The sequence below is a fragment of the Pectinophora gossypiella genome, chromosome 4, assembly GCF_024362695.1.
Source record: "Pectinophora gossypiella chromosome 4, ilPecGoss1.1, whole genome shotgun sequence".
Classification (NCBI taxonomy): Eukaryota; Metazoa; Arthropoda; class Insecta; order Lepidoptera; family Gelechiidae; genus Pectinophora; species Pectinophora gossypiella.
In genome coordinates this window covers 11,701,692-11,719,286 of record NC_065407.1, presented here as the reverse complement: position 1 = coordinate 11,719,286, position 17,595 = coordinate 11,701,692, and the positions used below count along the sequence as shown (strand labels likewise).

Below are 17,595 nucleotides of genomic sequence, written 5' to 3'. Positions count from 1 at the left end.
AACGCTTACCCTTGATTTTTCCATTCCTCACAACTTTGCGCGATTATCCAATATAAAATCAGATCATCTTTATATTTCTTCCTGTACACATTTGTCTTCATGTAACACGTGCTTCAAATTCAAACCCGAAAGGTAATCCTTGTCACAATAGGTAGCCGTGATAACTCCAAAAAAAAAAACGACAAATTGAATTTTCAGCGTCTAATGATTGACGCAGAAAGTTTAATTCTATCATTTGCATAATGTACTTGTGTTCGATCCGTCCGATCGTGACGTCACACAGTGTTATATAGGCGGCTGCGCCGGAGTATCGTAAATAGTTGCCACTGAGACACAACGGTGTCCTTTGGGGAAAAGCACTACATAGACATAATATATTGTGTTAGTTGGTGTCCGCCCAAAGAGCCAAGTGTTCTATTAAAGGTAGGCTCGTTTACATTTTACTTTTAGTGATTTTTATTAATTTATATTTTAAATATTAGGTGTTATTATTGGATCATTTAAAAATTATTTTATTATAAACTATTATTTTCGGTGATCTTTCTTATATTATTTAATAAATTGTTTGAGGTTATTATCATAATTAAAACACATAATACCAGGTTATATCTAATCCACTCCCATTTCATCAGTCGTCCCGTGATCATGGCACTAAAAAAAAAAAGATAATCATCAGGAGCTTCATATCCCTAATAATAACGCTGTAAGGACCCGGTATTATGTGTTTTGATTAATTAAATAATCCGTTATATCTAAATGAATATTCATAATAGTAACAAATACTGCATTATTTATAGAAATATATTTAAGATTGTATTAAATTAAATATTATTTAAACAAAAATGTAATAAGGCTCGCTTATAGCATACATACTCATGCCTATTTCCTACCGGGGTAAGCAGAGACTATGTAATTCCATTTGCTTCGATTTTGACGCACTTCTCTCGCTCGCTTATATACTTACAAAAAAAAATCTTTTAAGCCTATAAATTTCTAGGCCTAAGATTTTTTTCATTGTTTCATTTTTAGCTAACTTACGCGTTAAAATTAGATAAAAAAAAACAGTCAAAAAAATATTTCGATTAAATTGGTGTTTTGATTCGGTCCTCAGTGTTCAGTGTTAAAATATTACTCAATAAGTTAAACTCAGTAGTTTATAGCCCAAGCCGGAATTCGAACCCGTGATATAGTTTATGTGATATAAACATTACGAAATAGATACATTATTATAATTTCGTAATAGTTTATCGCAATCATCTTTATTGCAGCACGTATGCAATTCTGTTTAGGCACGTCGATAATAGCACGTAGGTAGTAATAGTGACGTTCCTAATCATAACAATCTAATATCTAATATGATATTTAGATAGCATCAACCTGTAAGTACGTCAGTTAGCTTTAATACCATTGCATAATACGGAGATTCTTTTACATTTAAAAGAAAATACGCGAAATAACATAATGTCGCCTTACACTGAAAATCATGTAAGCGCTTTTTGGATAATGCCATTCGAATGTGATTTTTGTAAACAAAACCTCGCAATAAATGAGCTAATAAATGATAAAATATTGTGGTCTCAATTTTTACCCGGATTGAAAATGATTGAAAGGCGAGGTGTTGTTGAAGAGAATCAACATCCGAATGTTATTTTTCAACGAGGGATTTGAAGGCTACGTTCCTCAAACACAATATAGATGGCGCTGTACAGATTTTCCTTCATGTGCATCTTTTATCTTTGTTTTGTGTATAAATGATGAGCCTTTTTATTGCTCCCAAGCACTCATTATTATTCTGATCAAAATAAAAAGAAGCAATATACTTAGGTAGCAATATAGTTAACACGATGTGATACAAATATCAAGCAACAATTATTTTTATAAGTATATGCTTCTGCCATTATATTTTATATTGAAATAAATATGTACCATATGTATGTATGTAGTAATGACAAAATAAGTAATTATCGTGTTAAAGCTGTACAACGCCATCTATATTGTTTTTGGTGAACGTAGCCTGGAAAGTTCCTCATTGCGTAGGCACTTACATCTGAAAACATAAAAGTAAAAATATTATTCTTTATACGTAGGTACCTCTACCTATTAGCGTGATATAAACACATGAAATTAACCATTTTTTTCAACGCAACACCGTGACCAAAATCAATTCAAATTGCCTTATTACCTACAGCAATGTTCATGGAAAAACCTAATTTCCTTGAAGCTCTAAAAATCGGGTAATTTCCATAAATAATTTAATAATAATTTACCTTTTTGCCTTTTTCTAAAATATGCACTATACTAGATACATAACTAGCATAGCACGCTATAATGGCCGTTTTGACGTAATACGGTACAGGGGGGTTAAAAAGGCCACATCGATACACTTCATCTGCAAAAGCAATATTGCAATATCACATTTGCGCATATAAAAGTAAGTGCGCAAAGCAGACAAATGTCAAATAGCAACATTGCTTTTTTAGATGAATTGCTTCGATATAGCGTTTGTAACCCCCCAGGAATTCGCTCCGTCAGTATGTTTATAAATTAATTTAAAAATTGACGAACCCAAAGCACAGCTGGTTGTTCTCTGACGTCGGTATAAACAGCTATCATAGCGTGCTCTAAGTTAAACCAACCATTTGACCGATTGAGGATCCGTTACTAAAACTTTGCAACTTTTCCATGCTAAAAGTTTCTTCAATACATCATAACAGTAACTATTATTATGGTGTAACATAATACAACTATGTTACGTCTATGTTGTAACTATTCTGTCCTCATTTCTACCACAAACTTACGACTTGGCTAGGAAATGTTTCTGTAAGGTGTGAAGACATTAAATCGGCATCAACTTCTTAGCACTTTCTTATCCAATTGTGTCGTATAGTATTGTACATTTATTGCATACAATAACTGTATTTCATTGCAGTTATTCCCAGTCGCCACTGTATGGATTGTCCCCAGGTGGCAATTTTCCCAATTGTGGTGGCTAATCCATACGGTGGCGACTGAAAATAACTGTTGTACCAAATAACTAAGAGCACTAGCTGTCGAAATAACATTAAAACATCTACAACCTAGACAATGCAATTAGTAATATTATATAATATATTATGTTTTCTTTCCAAGATCTTATCTTAATACTTAATTTAGTTTAAATATCTATTTTTCGCCCGTAATCTGTTTTTGATTACCTGTAATTAATATGGTTTTCCGTAACACCGAAACATCGTGACTAATACAACCATCTAAATATAATCAAGAAACAAAATTACTGTTTCTTTCCATAATCATCAAATCTAGAAATAGATTTGATAAAACAAGCTATAAACTTTGCATTTTTGACTTGTATGGGCTAAAAATGAAACTTGATTATAATAAAATTATAAATATGTATTTTTGCAGACATAACTATTTTGAATACAACTTCTTGCTTAAGTAATTCCTTTTTATGTGATATATTATTATGTATATTCCGCCTTATTTATATAACTAGATATATAAAATAAACGTAATATTAAAATTGCGATACAAATATTTCCGGTGTATTTATCATCATACTCATAGAGTTCCTTTATAATTAAGACTTAGTTTGGTCATTGCAAATTACTTTATAATAACAACGACCTTATGAGACTAGTCTTACAATAAAGTGAACCGGTTGAAATCCTTCTTACTAGATTGCATATTATTTTGTAGGTGTACTAGAATCGTATTGGTTAAGGTGCTTTTACATGATTCAAATAAATAGAGCAAAAATACTCGAGTCTTTATATATTGCAGGTTATGTTTACATGACAATAGGTGCACAGCTTCCAGTCCAGTAGAAAATAATATATATTATTTTATTTTTCTTCTATCGTGTGGGTTGTGAGGTGAATTACCAATTCCATCAACCCTGGTGTCAGGGTTACTATTGAGCCTACATACTTACATCAGTAAGTAGTAACCGGGACCAACAGCTTTACGTGCATTCCAAAGCACGGATCATCTTACTTTCGGACAATCAGGTGATCAGCCTGTAATGTCGTTACCAAACTAGGGATCATAAAATGATTTTTGTGATATTACCCTACCGGGATTTGAACCCGGGATCTCCATTGCTACCTGTGTCTATGGCGTACTCTACTCACTCCAATTAGGAGTACTTGGATCGTGTATTTGCACCATTAGAACGAGTTTCCGCTACCATTAGGAAACAATCCACATGTCGCATAATAACGTCATGATTGTATATTATATGCGTATGTATATAAATGTTAGTTACTGCGTTAGTTTAGACGAAACCCGATTTGCCTTTAAGCAGACGACAATGTAACCGATGTCATATATTGCTCTATAGTGTTTCAATGACAACATAATTAAAGTAGAATATCTCATTAATATAACATTGTTAATTCTAAGAATGACTTGTAATATAAGTCATATTATGTCCGATTACTATGAACTTATAATTAAAACCTTCATACGTTTCACAATAACTCAGAGAGAAAAGCAAGCTGCTTACCAATATCGAATTTCGAACCTAACGAATAAAAACTTTACTTAATAATTACTCACATAAGATACGTAATTTCGCCTTAAATACGCCACTGATATTCGTCTTAGGATGGATTTAATGAAACTCGTGGTCACTGGTTCATAGTTCGAAGCCCAAACATTCATCGTTTTCCAAAGAACTTTATAGACACACTGGTTAAATGTAAAATAAGTATCACTAAATACTCTCAACAATTCCCAAATAATCCAACCCATAATCTTTCTTGTTCCAGAATAAACAAATCTCAACAAAATGAGTATCACAGCAGCAGAGAATGTTGCTGCGAGCAGCACGTGGGCTGCCACCAGCATGTTCTACATGCTCCTGGTACCAGCTATGATCCTCTGGTATACCTACTGGAGGATGTCCAGGCGTCACATGTACGAACTGGCTGACAAACTCATAGGACCCAAAGGCCTGCCTTTGATTGGAAACGCTCTGGAGTTCACCGGTGGCTCTTCTGGTAAGATTTTTGTTTAGGACTTTGGTTGATACTGATAGTATGAATATAAAATGTTATCCAGGTGTCCGGTGCTTCACATTGTATTCGTAGGTATTTGACCAGGACTGCTTTCAACATTTTTAAAATAACTATGTGTATATAATATTATGTTTCCATTAGATGAATGTTATAAAAAGTTGTTATTCCTACGTATTACTCGAATTTGATGTATTTATTGGCTTCTTCAAAAGAAATCGCCAAGTCCCACACCTTTAACAAATAACGTGACATTAACGATTTATGTAAAATTATTAATTTATTTTTTCTATTACGGATGCTAATTAGATACTTCGATTAAAATGTAGCAAGTATAATACGTACTTCGAATACGCGTGTAAAGATACCTTGGAGTACATTTCCTTAAGTTGAATGAAAGCAGTTCCATTAGTTTTTCTTCTATATGGAACGTAGCACTCACAGTTAAAAGCTTCTTGTAATTGATAAGGTTTCTACAACTGTTCTGTACTTACAGATATTCTCACTTTTAAATTATTTCGTTGGTAGAACCAAACATAAAAATCTGATGCCTCATTTGATATCACGATTCATGTCCCTATTTGTCAGACATCGCACAGACCAAGCACTGTTTAATAACATGATAAAATCATTAAAGGTCGTGATATGAATAGAGTAATAACCAGGAATATAAGCACAAGGACATCAAACCTTATTTGACAGGAAAAGGAAGATGAAGAATTGTCATCGGCCTTAACTCTATCTACGCATACCTGTTTTAAAGCAAATTATTTATTTGCTACAAAATAACATCGAAATTTGATATTTAGATCACACAATACGCAAAGGTTAAGTGTAAGCTAATTTGCAAATCAAATTAACTGAAATCAAAATTAGTTCTGCGCAATGAATATGCAAATTTAACTTATTCAATAATAATAATTAATTATCTGCTATTTGTTACGCTATTCTACTGAAGACATTTGTTACTTTAACATTGACTTTACACTTTACTGCTGCATCCATAAACCTTTACCAATATCACTACAACTAATAGTAACACCTACTTTATTCGTTAATTCTTCATTTACACAGATATCTTCAAGAACCTGGTGACCAAGAGCACCGAGTTCGACCACGAATCCGTTGTCAAGATCTGGATCGGCCCCAGACTGTTGGTGTTCTTGTACGAGCCCCGTGATGTCGAGCTCATCCTCAGCAGCCACGTTCACATCGACAAGGCCGAAGACTACAGATTCTTCAAGCCCTGGCTTGGAGATGGTCTTCTCATCAGTACCGGTGATGTTTACTTTTCTATTGCCATTTTTAAAATGTATTTATAAAGAGTCTATCTTACGTTCATTTTTACTTTACACCGGACTTGTCAAATCTTCAGGTTAGTTAAACGAACCCTGTGATAACGGGGTAACACTATGGATCTCTAGCGATCAGCATTTGCTCTCTATCTGACATAGCATTTTACCAATTGTTATCTATCCAATGAAATTATTTCAAATTTTTCCAAAGTCCATTTACTTCATCTCTTGTTCGCACAACAATAACAGATTTTTTTCTATCAACAGGCCAGAAATGGCGCTCTCACCGCAAGCTGATCGCTCCTACCTTCCACTTGAACGTGCTGAAGAGTTTCATTGACCTGTTCAATGCTAACTCCAGAGCCGTTGTTGATAAGCTGAAGAAGGAGAGCGGAGCGTTCGATTGCCACGACTATATGAGCGAGTGCACTGTTGAGATCCTGCTGGGTAAGCATTACTTTCGATTTACTTATTATAGATTTGTTTTAATTCACCTGGAACATAAGATTATTAAGTACCCAATGAGTTGTCTCGAGCATGTTCATCTGTAGATGAGACTAGATTTATGGATTTGCTTTATTATGTAAAAAACACGTCCACCAAGCATAGTGGAGTGTGCCCCATAACCCTGTTGTTTGAGTGGAGCCTGTGCTCAGAAGTGGGACGTTTATAGGCTATTTATGTTACGTACCTATTTCTGTAGTCAGTCAAAAATAGAAAATAAAACTCAAGGTATGCTTTTAACCTTATGTAGGTATTCACTATACATAAATACCTACTTGGCCGTTGGAATCTAAACAGGCCCCTTGAACGAATTCATCTATTATCAACTGACATTGTCTAGCGTCGATTATAAAACAGTCACGTACCCTCGTCCTATCTGTTTTAGAATCTTCACCTAACTTATTTAAGGGTCAAAAAAACCTATGGGCCAATTCTCGAATAGTAATCCTCTATTAGCAATAGTTTATATTCGATTGAATCTTAACGACGTATCACTTGAGCATTAACAATCACGGTTCATTAAAGGTAGGGGCCACATGCATATTCCTCCCGCTATTACGACGACATCATGTTAAAATACCGGTAAGAAAATTTGCATCTGCAAAAACATCATTCTCAGGAATAAATGTCTTTAAACAATCACAAAAATATTATAGCTAAAATCCGTAAGTTAGTTTTGTAGAGAATTTGTTGAATTGACATTATTGCCACTATTCTATGGTATCATATATAGTGGTAGGAAATCAACGGACAAGCAAATTACATGAAGCAGGAAAAATGTAAAGTATAACTACAATGAGTTGGCTTTATGTTGGTCAAGGCGGTCGGGACTGTTAATAATACTACAAAGAGAATTAAAAGAGGGATTGGTCTAAATCTCAAGGAGTATGCGCAAAAATAAATGTGGAATCAAGAACAATTTGGACGTGGGGTCACGTACGCATAGTGGTGACAACACGCGCGCCGGAACCGTGCAAATGTCGCGACTACATTCGCACTATTCACTTACGAAATCCGTAAATGCAAAGCCTTCCTTTTACGATTATTGACTTCTGCAAAGCCATCTATATTTAAATACTAATGGCGGGACCTCGTTAACAATATTAGGATTCCTAACGCTAGAGGCGTTAGAATAATAACTAAAATCTATTTTTTTTTGTATGACGAGCTAGACCTAACACGTAATGTGACAAGACTTAATTACGAATACGAGGAATGTGTAGAATATGTAACCCCTATTTTACTCATTAGATATTCTTTTTAAGTAGAAAATTGAGGTAAATAGAGCAAAATATAGGATATTATTATGATTACAGGTAGCAATTACTTTGTTTACTACCGTATGTAAAGCACTTGAATATTCTCGTAATATTACAGAAGTACTCACTAAGTACGTTTAAAATATAATGATGATTCACAACTCCTTGAGGAAAAGTACTTACCGGCGTTCGTGTCGTGTTAAGTCCGAGGACCCCCCACACACGCACGTAGTCCTAATAGCTCCCACTTGCCATCGACGAACCGCGGTTATGGCCACTATTGTACTTGCACTTCTCATTACTCAATTGTTTATACCAATGGAGGTCATGGCTCTTTCTCTTTAAACAAATATTAGGTTTCGAAATTAATATTCCTAATGTGATTATACAAAAAAAAATACAAACAATTTGCTATGGATAATAAGAGACATAGAAAATGTTACACCGATGTGAGCGTGTTTCTAAGTTAAAAATTTTAAATTACAGAGACCGCTATGGGAGTCAGCAAAAGCACCCAAGACCAGAGTGGATTTGAATACGCCATGGCTGTGATGAAGATGTGCGACATTCTCCACTTGAGACACACCAAGATCTGGATGAGACCCGACATCCTGTTCAACCTTACCGAGTACGCCAAGAACCAGAACAAACTTCTTGACATCATCCATGGACTGACGAAGAAGGTATTTACTGCTTTCATCTATAAGTATATTACAAAAAATTATTTATTTATTCTTTAAATGAACATTGTCCTTAACATACTGTTCCTTTTTATTTTAGGTCATCAAGAGGAAGAAGGAAGAATTCAAATCTGGCAAGAAACCCTCCATCCTAACTGAGACTACTGAATCTACCTCTGCCGAACCAGGCAAGGTCACATCTGTTGAGGGTCTGTCCTTCGGTCAGGCCGCCGGACTTAAGGACGACTTGGATGTTGACGACAACGATGTTGGACAGAAGAAGCGTCTTGCTTTCCTCGACCTGCTTCTTGAGAGCTCTCAGAGCGGAGTAGCCATCACCGATGAGGAAATCAAAGAACAAGTAGACACTATCATGTTTGAGGGTCACGACACCACAGCTGCTGGCAGCAGTTTCTTCCTATCCATGATGGGTATCCACCAGGACATCCAAGACAAAGTCATTGAGGAGATCGACCAGATCTTCGGCGACTCAGATCGCCCCGCCACATTCCAAGACACTCTCGAGATGAAATACCTCGAAAGGTGCCTCATGGAGACCCTTAGGATGTTCCCTCCGGTGCCTATCATCGCTCGTCACTTGAAACAAGATATTACTCTGCGTAAGTTATCAAAAAAAATCCATATAAATATGCTTACTTAGTTTCGAATTTTGTTCACTTACTTAATGTCTTTTATGCAGCATCAAACGGCAAGCAGGTGCCAGCTGGTACTACCGTTGTCATCACCACGTACAAACTGCACCGTCGCCCCGATGTGTACCCCAACCCGGACAAATTCGACCCCGACAACTTCCTGCCCGAGCGCTCTGCTAACCGCCACTACTACGCTTTCGTGCCATTCTCAGCTGGCCCCAGGAGTTGCGTAGGTCAGTAACGACATTTGTGTATAAATTTGAAGTGTCCGTTTAACATTTTAAAGAAATAGCAATATTCAAGCTGGATATTTTATTCACTCATTCAATTTTGTGATTTTCGCGTTTTTCAGAATTGCGATTTGTACAACTCTAATATACATTTTATTTTATCCAGGCCGCAAATACGCTATGCTGAAGCTCAAGATCATCCTGTCTACCATTTTGAGAAACTTCCGCGTCCAATCCGACCTCAAGGAGAAGGACTTCCAGCTGCAGGCTGATATCATTCTCAAGCGCGCTGAAGGCTTCAAGGTCCGTCTGGAACCCCGCAAGAGGGTGGCCAAGGCCTGCTAACTACCCTACCTAACGACTAATTATACATTTTAGTACCTTATCTGTAACTGTAACTATGTGCACATGTTTACATGTCTTAAGTTATTAGCGCTTGTGATACCAGTACTGACTAAATTATTGTTATTATTATTGTTAAGTATTGATGACATAACGGTGGTAGAACTCAGAATACACGGGATTGATCATGGTGCAAGGATTGCAGTTTTCGCTCAACCATGTTGAATTAATTGTACTTGGTAATTGATGATTGTAAATAGTAAATTATATTCTTTGTATGAATACGATGAATATGATAAACCAATAAAATATTGTCAGAATTAATAAAATGCATTTTATTACCGGAATAAAACTAAATGATTACGTCTAAAATCTATAAATTATCATATATATTTTTTATCATATTGCTGAATATAATGCTCTGACTCTTCTTTTCCATTCATATATAATACAACGTCACACTCCTATAATATTATTTCAATAATTGTGACATTTCTAAAACTATAAATTTAGAAATATTTTTTAGAATAAATGTTACATTTCAAACGAAAAGAGCAAAATGCACTTAACTTATTCTTTTTGGTAGTAAAAATATACGTTATGTTTTAAAAATATAATTACACAAAAGTGAGATGCAGTTACGAGTAATTCAAACCTCAATTCTAGTGGACTCGTTTCTCTACAACGTGTGTAACTTAATTCGTTTTGCGATCAACCACTAACCCTACATGTTTACTAATCTTTTCATCTTCTATCTTTTTTACTTCTTCTTCCGCCGCATCTTTTATAGCTTGTACTTCTGATTTGTGTTGAGTAGAGCTTGCCAGCTCGTGCAAGGCGTCGCAGCTGTCATTTCGTGTTAATAATGATACACCTTCCGACATTTCCTTTGCTATGGCTTCCTGATTCCGTAATTCTATTTGATGCCTGCAAATAAACATGAATAGTGAAACAGAAGGTATAGCTGAAAAGTGACATTGATTTAAATATACTAATAAAATATATGACTCGTGATATAAAAGCCTAGTAGCCAGTAGTTGTGTTTTCTAAATTATGTTGGATCTGGGTAGATCGCCACTTCATACACCCTCCGCCTGTTCCTTGAAGTGTGTATGTAAACCGAGCTTCTAGCTTCTCTTGTTGACTGCTACCGATGAACAAAGTTATGCAATCATGAGACCGATCAGACAGAGAACAGGTGACCAATAGCTTTAGCATGTAGAATTGCATTCCTGGCTATTGGCACATGTTAATAGCCATTAATCCAAGTTGGAGGCATTCGAACGGCTTCAAAACTCTGGCGAAGGGTTAGCTATTAGCCCAAACTACCCAAACACATCCACCAACCAGCAGTGCAGCACTGTACACTGTACCTCCTCCGGTTGATGGAAGAGTGGCCTATGCCCAGCTATAGCACGTATATCATCATCACCAGCCCATTAACGTCCCCACTGCTGGGGCACGGGCCTTCCCTATGGATGGATAGGAAGATCGGGCCTTAAACCACCACGCGGGCCCAGTGCGGATTGGTGTTTATTGACGACGGCTAATGCAGCCGGGACCAATGGCTTAACATGCCTTCCGAAGCACGGAGGAGCTCGAGATGAAAACTTTTCTTTTTTGGGGTCACCCATCGTATGACCGGCCTTTGCGAAAATTGCTTAACTTCAACAATCGCAGACCGAGCGCATTTACCGCTGCGCCACCGAGCTCCTATATATAGCACGTATATATAAGATGTTTATTTTATGTATGTGTATGTATTGAACAGAACGTACCACAGGACATCGAGTGGAGTGCGGTTGTGCATGGGACAGATGCACGGCATCAGGTCATGGTTAACTCTCTTTACCCACCAACCATACTTCGCCAGTTTCCACTCAATGCACTTTACAGTGGCTACAGTACAGGTCCTCGCATCTCTCAGAAGAGCGAAGTAAGATGCCATTAGTTCTTGTCCTGAAATTATGGCAGTCAAACAAATTATTATTACATACTTAAATATGATTAGAGACCTGGTGAAGCTCGGTTGTCCGACGATTAAAAACTCTCAGCATGTCATGGGAGCAAACTACAAAGGCTGCAAAAGATCGCGAAGAGTGGAAATCTGTTATTCGAGCACTACGATTTTTTTTTTGCCCGCTCAAATGTACCTACATACGTAAAGACTTGGAAAGCAGACTTCACAAACATATGGGAATAATGTGAAAAAGCTATTCACACAAGTTTAACTAAATACCTGCAGATATAGCCGTCATGAGCCGAGACTGCTCAGCTTCTTCTCGATATTCTTCTTGTTTCTCCGTTTTGAAAATCAAGTCCAGATTTGCGATATTGCCCTCACATATTGGTCCCTCTTGAACGAGGCCGTCATGTTGAGGACTCTACAATTAAAATAATTAAATTATGAACCGGTACAGTTTAATTACGGTAGAGTTTGCTGCAGCAACCCTACAAAAAACCAAGTATAAAGAAAATATTGAATAAACTCACTTATTATTAATTTAGATTGAAAGTTCTAAGATTAGCTTTATCTCTTTCTTACACTTAACGTAATTAAAGGACGAAAATATTTTGATATTAATCCTCACCCCGGACACTTCACACAAAAGACCTCGTTTTACACAGACACTACACATTGATGTTATCATACATGCGCATCTGTGTGTATGACGTTTAATGCCCGATTGAAGGCTAAAGTGAGACTGAGGGGGTGAGTTAAACCTATAGCTTAGCCGCCGGTAGGGAGCGCAGAGTTACCGTCCTATACGTAATATTTTTCCTTATTCTATGCTTAAACGGTGTATACGTACATAAACGAGGCTTGCAACTTACATTAGCATACGCGTATCCCATGAAGCAGGCAAAAGCTTCGGTCAGGTGCTGCGTGCCAAGGTCAGGCCTCTCCCTGCGCAAGTGCAGTTCTCCAAGGAGGTGCAACGCGCGCCCCAGTTGACGACGAAGGGCGTACTCCATCGCCAGAGCTCCCATCTCCGTCAGCAAACGCGCTGATGTCTCGTGATCTCCTAGTCTGAAATTTGGGAGATCTTTGCCTTCTCTTGTAAGGGTTGTTAGATCAATGACCGACCTCATCAACCCGGACAGGTTAACACTGTGCCGCAGAAGACTCCAAAATAGCATCACATGAGCCATCATGGAACGACTACATACTTAAATAAATAGTAGCCGGGACCAGCTGCTTAAAGTGGCCTACGAAATACGGATCACCTTACTTTCAGACAATCGGATGGTCAGCCTGCATTGTCGTAACCAAACTAGAAATCACAAACAGATTTTTGTGACGTGTCCCTACCAGAACGCGAACCTGAGACCTCCGGATCGAGAGCCCAACACTCAACCACTGGACCACAGAGGCATTTAGGAAACCCTTTTTTTTGTTTTAGATATCTATCTAAAACCGTACCCTAGTATTTTATTATTAAGTACTTACAATTTGTATTAAAAATATTTATAATCAGCCAAATGTGAATTCGTGTATTTCGTATCAAAATTCATTCTAATATGACCAATCCATCGCCCACAGATTATTATTTGACTTTTACGACATCCCCAGAAGCCCACCGGAATGATAAGCAGCTGAATGCATATGCTTTCTTTACTCTTGCTTCAGCAGAGGTGCTGTTTAACACTATATGATAATGTGAATCTAATTTTAAATACTTCTCTATCATAATCATCATCATCTCCCTGGCGATATAACCTAACTTCATTATCATCATCAATTTAAGAGCCACGCTCTTGTCGGTGCAGCATTTTCTATACTCTTTTTTAGGGAAAAATAGGGCAATGGGCTAACCTAACCTGAAGATTTAATAGGACTGTTTTATTTTTACAGAAGCGACTGTCTGTCTGGCCTTCCAACCCGCGAAGGTTATATCAGCCCAATACAGGAGGTCACATACCTCCGAAACACTTTCTCGGGAATGTGGGTTAAACACTTGTCTACACCTATCGTATTCTCGGCGCTGCTCATCAATATAAGTACATTTACATGAGTACCTTTGCATAACAGCAGCTAGATGCATCCTTGTGACGCATAAACCTTCCATGTTGTTAATCTGGGTGTATATCTTGAAGGCTCGCTCGAATGTTTTCTTGGAGTTGTTCAGGTTGTTCATGACCAGCTGGGAGATTCCAACTTCAATTACCGCTTCTGCTGTCTTTAGTGGATCATCAGCTGCAAGACGCAGATAATATTTTGCGTAATTGTTATTCTTAAGTCAGTCCTTTTCTAATTAGTTTATTTTAACCACAAAAATATGCAGATTTTCTTGTTTTTAATCCACAGTATAGAAGCGGATATTTGGTCTCATTAAATCTAAACACAAAGATTTGTTGCGAGTGTAAAAAGTAAAAACGGTGTGTCAGGACCGTAACAAGCACAATTCCGTACATACTCGAATGGGAATTAAGCATGAACTTATGTATTATTATGTACCTATACCAACCGTCTTGTCCCCTTCTCTCAGCAAGTCTTGAGAGCCTCTCTGCTTTGGCCGGGTCCTTCTTTCGAATGGCCCTGGCTTTGCTCAGCAAAACCCTGTGCAGCTGTATGGCAGTAGCACAGAACAGCATATCAGGAGGCACCACATCTCCCTCTCTCTCGGGCTCGTATAACGGCCATGACTAAAATCATAATTAGCAAACCTTTGAACAATTTTTAAAAACATGTTCTTTCAGAATTGTTCAAAGGATATTCGAAACTTAAATTGGCCCATTTTGAAAAGTTTGACATACTTATTTCCGGTTTGTCGAATTCATAATTCTTTGTTGCACGTTTTCACAATCACGCAGCGACTCGAAAATTTTCTTTTTGTAAACAGATAAAAAGTTTTTGAGTACGCCGCTCAGCATTACGCTTAACAACTTCCTAACCTATAATGGAGCTAGAATATGTAGCATAGGAAGAGACATAAAACCTTTTTAACGGATTCTAAACACGGTTTATAGTTGCACGACCTCAGTTGTAGGCATGGTCAGGTCATCACGTACTATTTAAGTATCAAGACGCGGAATATCATGCCAAATACCGAAGTTAACGAAGAATATAATGACAATATCGATGTTTTCATATCCAGTAAATGGCTTCGTTAGGAAATTTAGGTTGCTGACTATTGTGAGCATTGCACGGCTAATGCCGCGTGAGTTATTGACGTATTAGGAACAGAAAAAAAACTAAATCCAAGGGTCGGCGGTCGTCGGCGGATACATCGCGAGGACATCATCGTCAGCTACCACATTACATCACAAACTTGAATAATTAGTTATCATACACACCCTTCCAATCGCAGAATCTCTCACATCGGTGAGAATAACAAACGACTCTTCAGGATCGGCGCCTGGAACTGATTTAAATGCAAATATCAATGAGTGTACAATAATGTTAGTTCAGTGAAGCCATAACAGGCTCCTTCTATTGGGCAAGTCGGAATACAACTTGCAGACAGACTTGTTATTAAAATTATAACATGGATCCCAACTAAAATATGTAGTTCATAATACTGGAAAGAACACAATCCCTTAATCAAATTTCACGAAGTGCTCAAAATAATAAATTGAATGTTCTTAACTCTATTCTACCCGTGATCATCTGATTATTACCCTATCATATTCTTAAAGAAATTCAGGTTAAAACTCTAAAAATCGCATACAAATGCATCGTTCTGGAAAATAGAGGAAGTACAAAGTCATCAGTTGATGGGACTATTTTACGAGTTTACTTATTTACCTTCTTAAAATGACTAAACAACTTACATTTATCAAGCAGAAAACGAGCGTAGTGATATTTGCAAACGCCTTTAAGTCTGCCTCCGTCGAGTTGGAAGCGGCTCGCCACAGCTATGGAAGCGAGGAAGAATTTCTCTGCCAACCAGAGTATGCCTTTCCCGAGCTCAGCGTAATGTAGTCCCAGCTGCAGAAATGTTAAACATTCTTTCTTCGTATTATCTGGAAGTTAAATCAAAAGATTTGTCATAACAAAAGTCTTCGGATGAAAAGGCGTCCCGAATTCCAATGCTGGACACACCACTGGACGTCCATCAGTGGTCAGGCCGAAGATTTTACGGACCTTTATACTGTAATCTTTTTTCGTCTGTAATTCTCTGTGATTATGCCGTGTTTAGACCTACGCTCAGTCTTTTTACTTTATCCTAATACTTACCGGATACGAGCACTCAGCGCTTCCTGATTATTTCCGTGTAAAGGACATCACAGTCAAACCAACTGCTAATACTTATAATAAATACGAAAGTAAGTCACTTTAAATTTTTATCCCCTTTATACCTAAACGGCTAGACTGATTGGATGAAAATTGACATATACATAGATTGAATTCAGAGACGAAAATAAGGTACTTTCCAGGGGTCTGGGCTACATATCGCGGTTCGAAGACGCGGACGAGTAACTAGTTTTGATACTAAGCTCATGACTATATTCCAATTGGGTAGTCAGACGTGCATACGAGTCCATCGCATGATGAACTAAGTACCCACACCCAATACTCAATACTCAATTATTTATTGCATTTCACCCCCACCCCACCCCACCAAGTTTTCTGTTAGATCAAGGCTGTGATAGTCGAGCCAACTGTGTTAGTGAAAATTAGTGCAAGTCCGGTATTGCAGTTCGAACTGGCGGTCCCCGTTTGAGAAGCAAGCCAGTGTACCATAGGACCACAGTAACTCGTTGTTTCGTCGTGGTAAAAATATATAAGTAATGATTATACTCCTTTCTCGTTCTCGTTCAGCAAGTTGCAGCTTAGAGCAAATGTGCTCCAGAAAGTTGTTCTTGGTCCTCAGGTCCGTCACTATGCCGATGTCGTCAGCGGCGACTAGTTGCGCGTTGTCGTACAACAAGTCCTGCAGGTAGCTCGAGGACTCTATGTACCCCGCTTCTTTCAGCTCCAGTATCAAACATTCGTATAGAGGCTTTTTACGCCTGTGAACAATTGGATAGGTATACTATCACTGCTACATGGTGAAACTGGATAACGATACGGATAGCGTTATCCAGTTTTTATAGAGTCCGCCTATTAACCTGAAGATTTGACAGGTCCGGTCTTTTAAAGATGTAACTGCCAACTCAGAAGACTCAGAAGTTAAATTGTAGCTAGAGCTCTGGCCACCTCATTAATGTTTTTATTACTCGTACATATTAGGTAGGAATATATGGATCCCCTGTTATATCGCCTATTTACTGATTATATTTCATGACAATTGTCTTTCATACCTCAATACATATCTACTAAAATATAACGTTTCTAATGAAATGTTTCTTTAAAAATATCTTGCTACATCATTTCTGACAGGGAATGCTTGCAATGATAATAAAGATTTCGTAGAAATACATAATGCAACTATCAAACATGGCATCTAGTACGTGTGCTATCAATAATAGAAATAATAATTAATATATAACTATAAATAATTACAACAGTCAGTTTGTTTACCTCCTAATGCCCTTCGCATCGAGGACATCGATGCTGAAGAGGGCCTTGTTCCTCAAGTTCTCCAAACTAGTTTTTGTTAAGCACGCCATTAGCTTCGGTAGCTTTCTCTTCTTTGGCATAAACAATTGCCCAGAGTGTGTCGAAGT

General features: G+C 37.5%; 2 protein-coding genes across 2 annotated transcripts; one reads left to right on the top strand and one right to left on the bottom strand.

The window, feature by feature from the left end:
* The first annotated feature begins 293 nt into the window (after nucleotides 1-293).
* LOC126366053 (cytochrome P450 4g15) lies at nucleotides 294-10,310 on the top strand. Its single transcript, XM_050008955.1, has 8 exons — nucleotides 294-423; nucleotides 4,773-5,003; nucleotides 6,093-6,296; nucleotides 6,581-6,760; nucleotides 8,563-8,759; nucleotides 8,857-9,376; nucleotides 9,457-9,642; nucleotides 9,806-10,310. The coding sequence occupies exons 2-8, from the start codon at nucleotides 4,793-4,795 to the stop codon at nucleotides 9,982-9,984; spliced, it is 1,677 nt and encodes a 558-aa protein (XP_049864912.1). The 5' UTR covers nucleotides 294-423; nucleotides 4,773-4,792; the 3' UTR covers nucleotides 9,985-10,310.
* On the bottom strand, nucleotides 10,301-17,593 carry LOC126366103 (uncharacterized). Its single transcript, XM_050009041.1, has 10 exons — nucleotides 17,450-17,593; nucleotides 16,727-16,938; nucleotides 15,757-15,948; nucleotides 15,280-15,347; nucleotides 14,451-14,628; nucleotides 14,002-14,179; nucleotides 12,817-13,012; nucleotides 12,221-12,365; nucleotides 11,760-11,940; nucleotides 10,301-10,908 (listed from the first exon to the last, which is right to left on the bottom strand). Exons 1-10 carry the CDS (start codon nucleotides 17,566-17,568, stop codon nucleotides 10,677-10,679), a joined length of 1,701 nt encoding a protein of 566 aa, XP_049864998.1. The 5' UTR covers nucleotides 17,569-17,593; the 3' UTR covers nucleotides 10,301-10,676.
* Nucleotides 17,594-17,595: the final 2 nt, after the last annotated feature.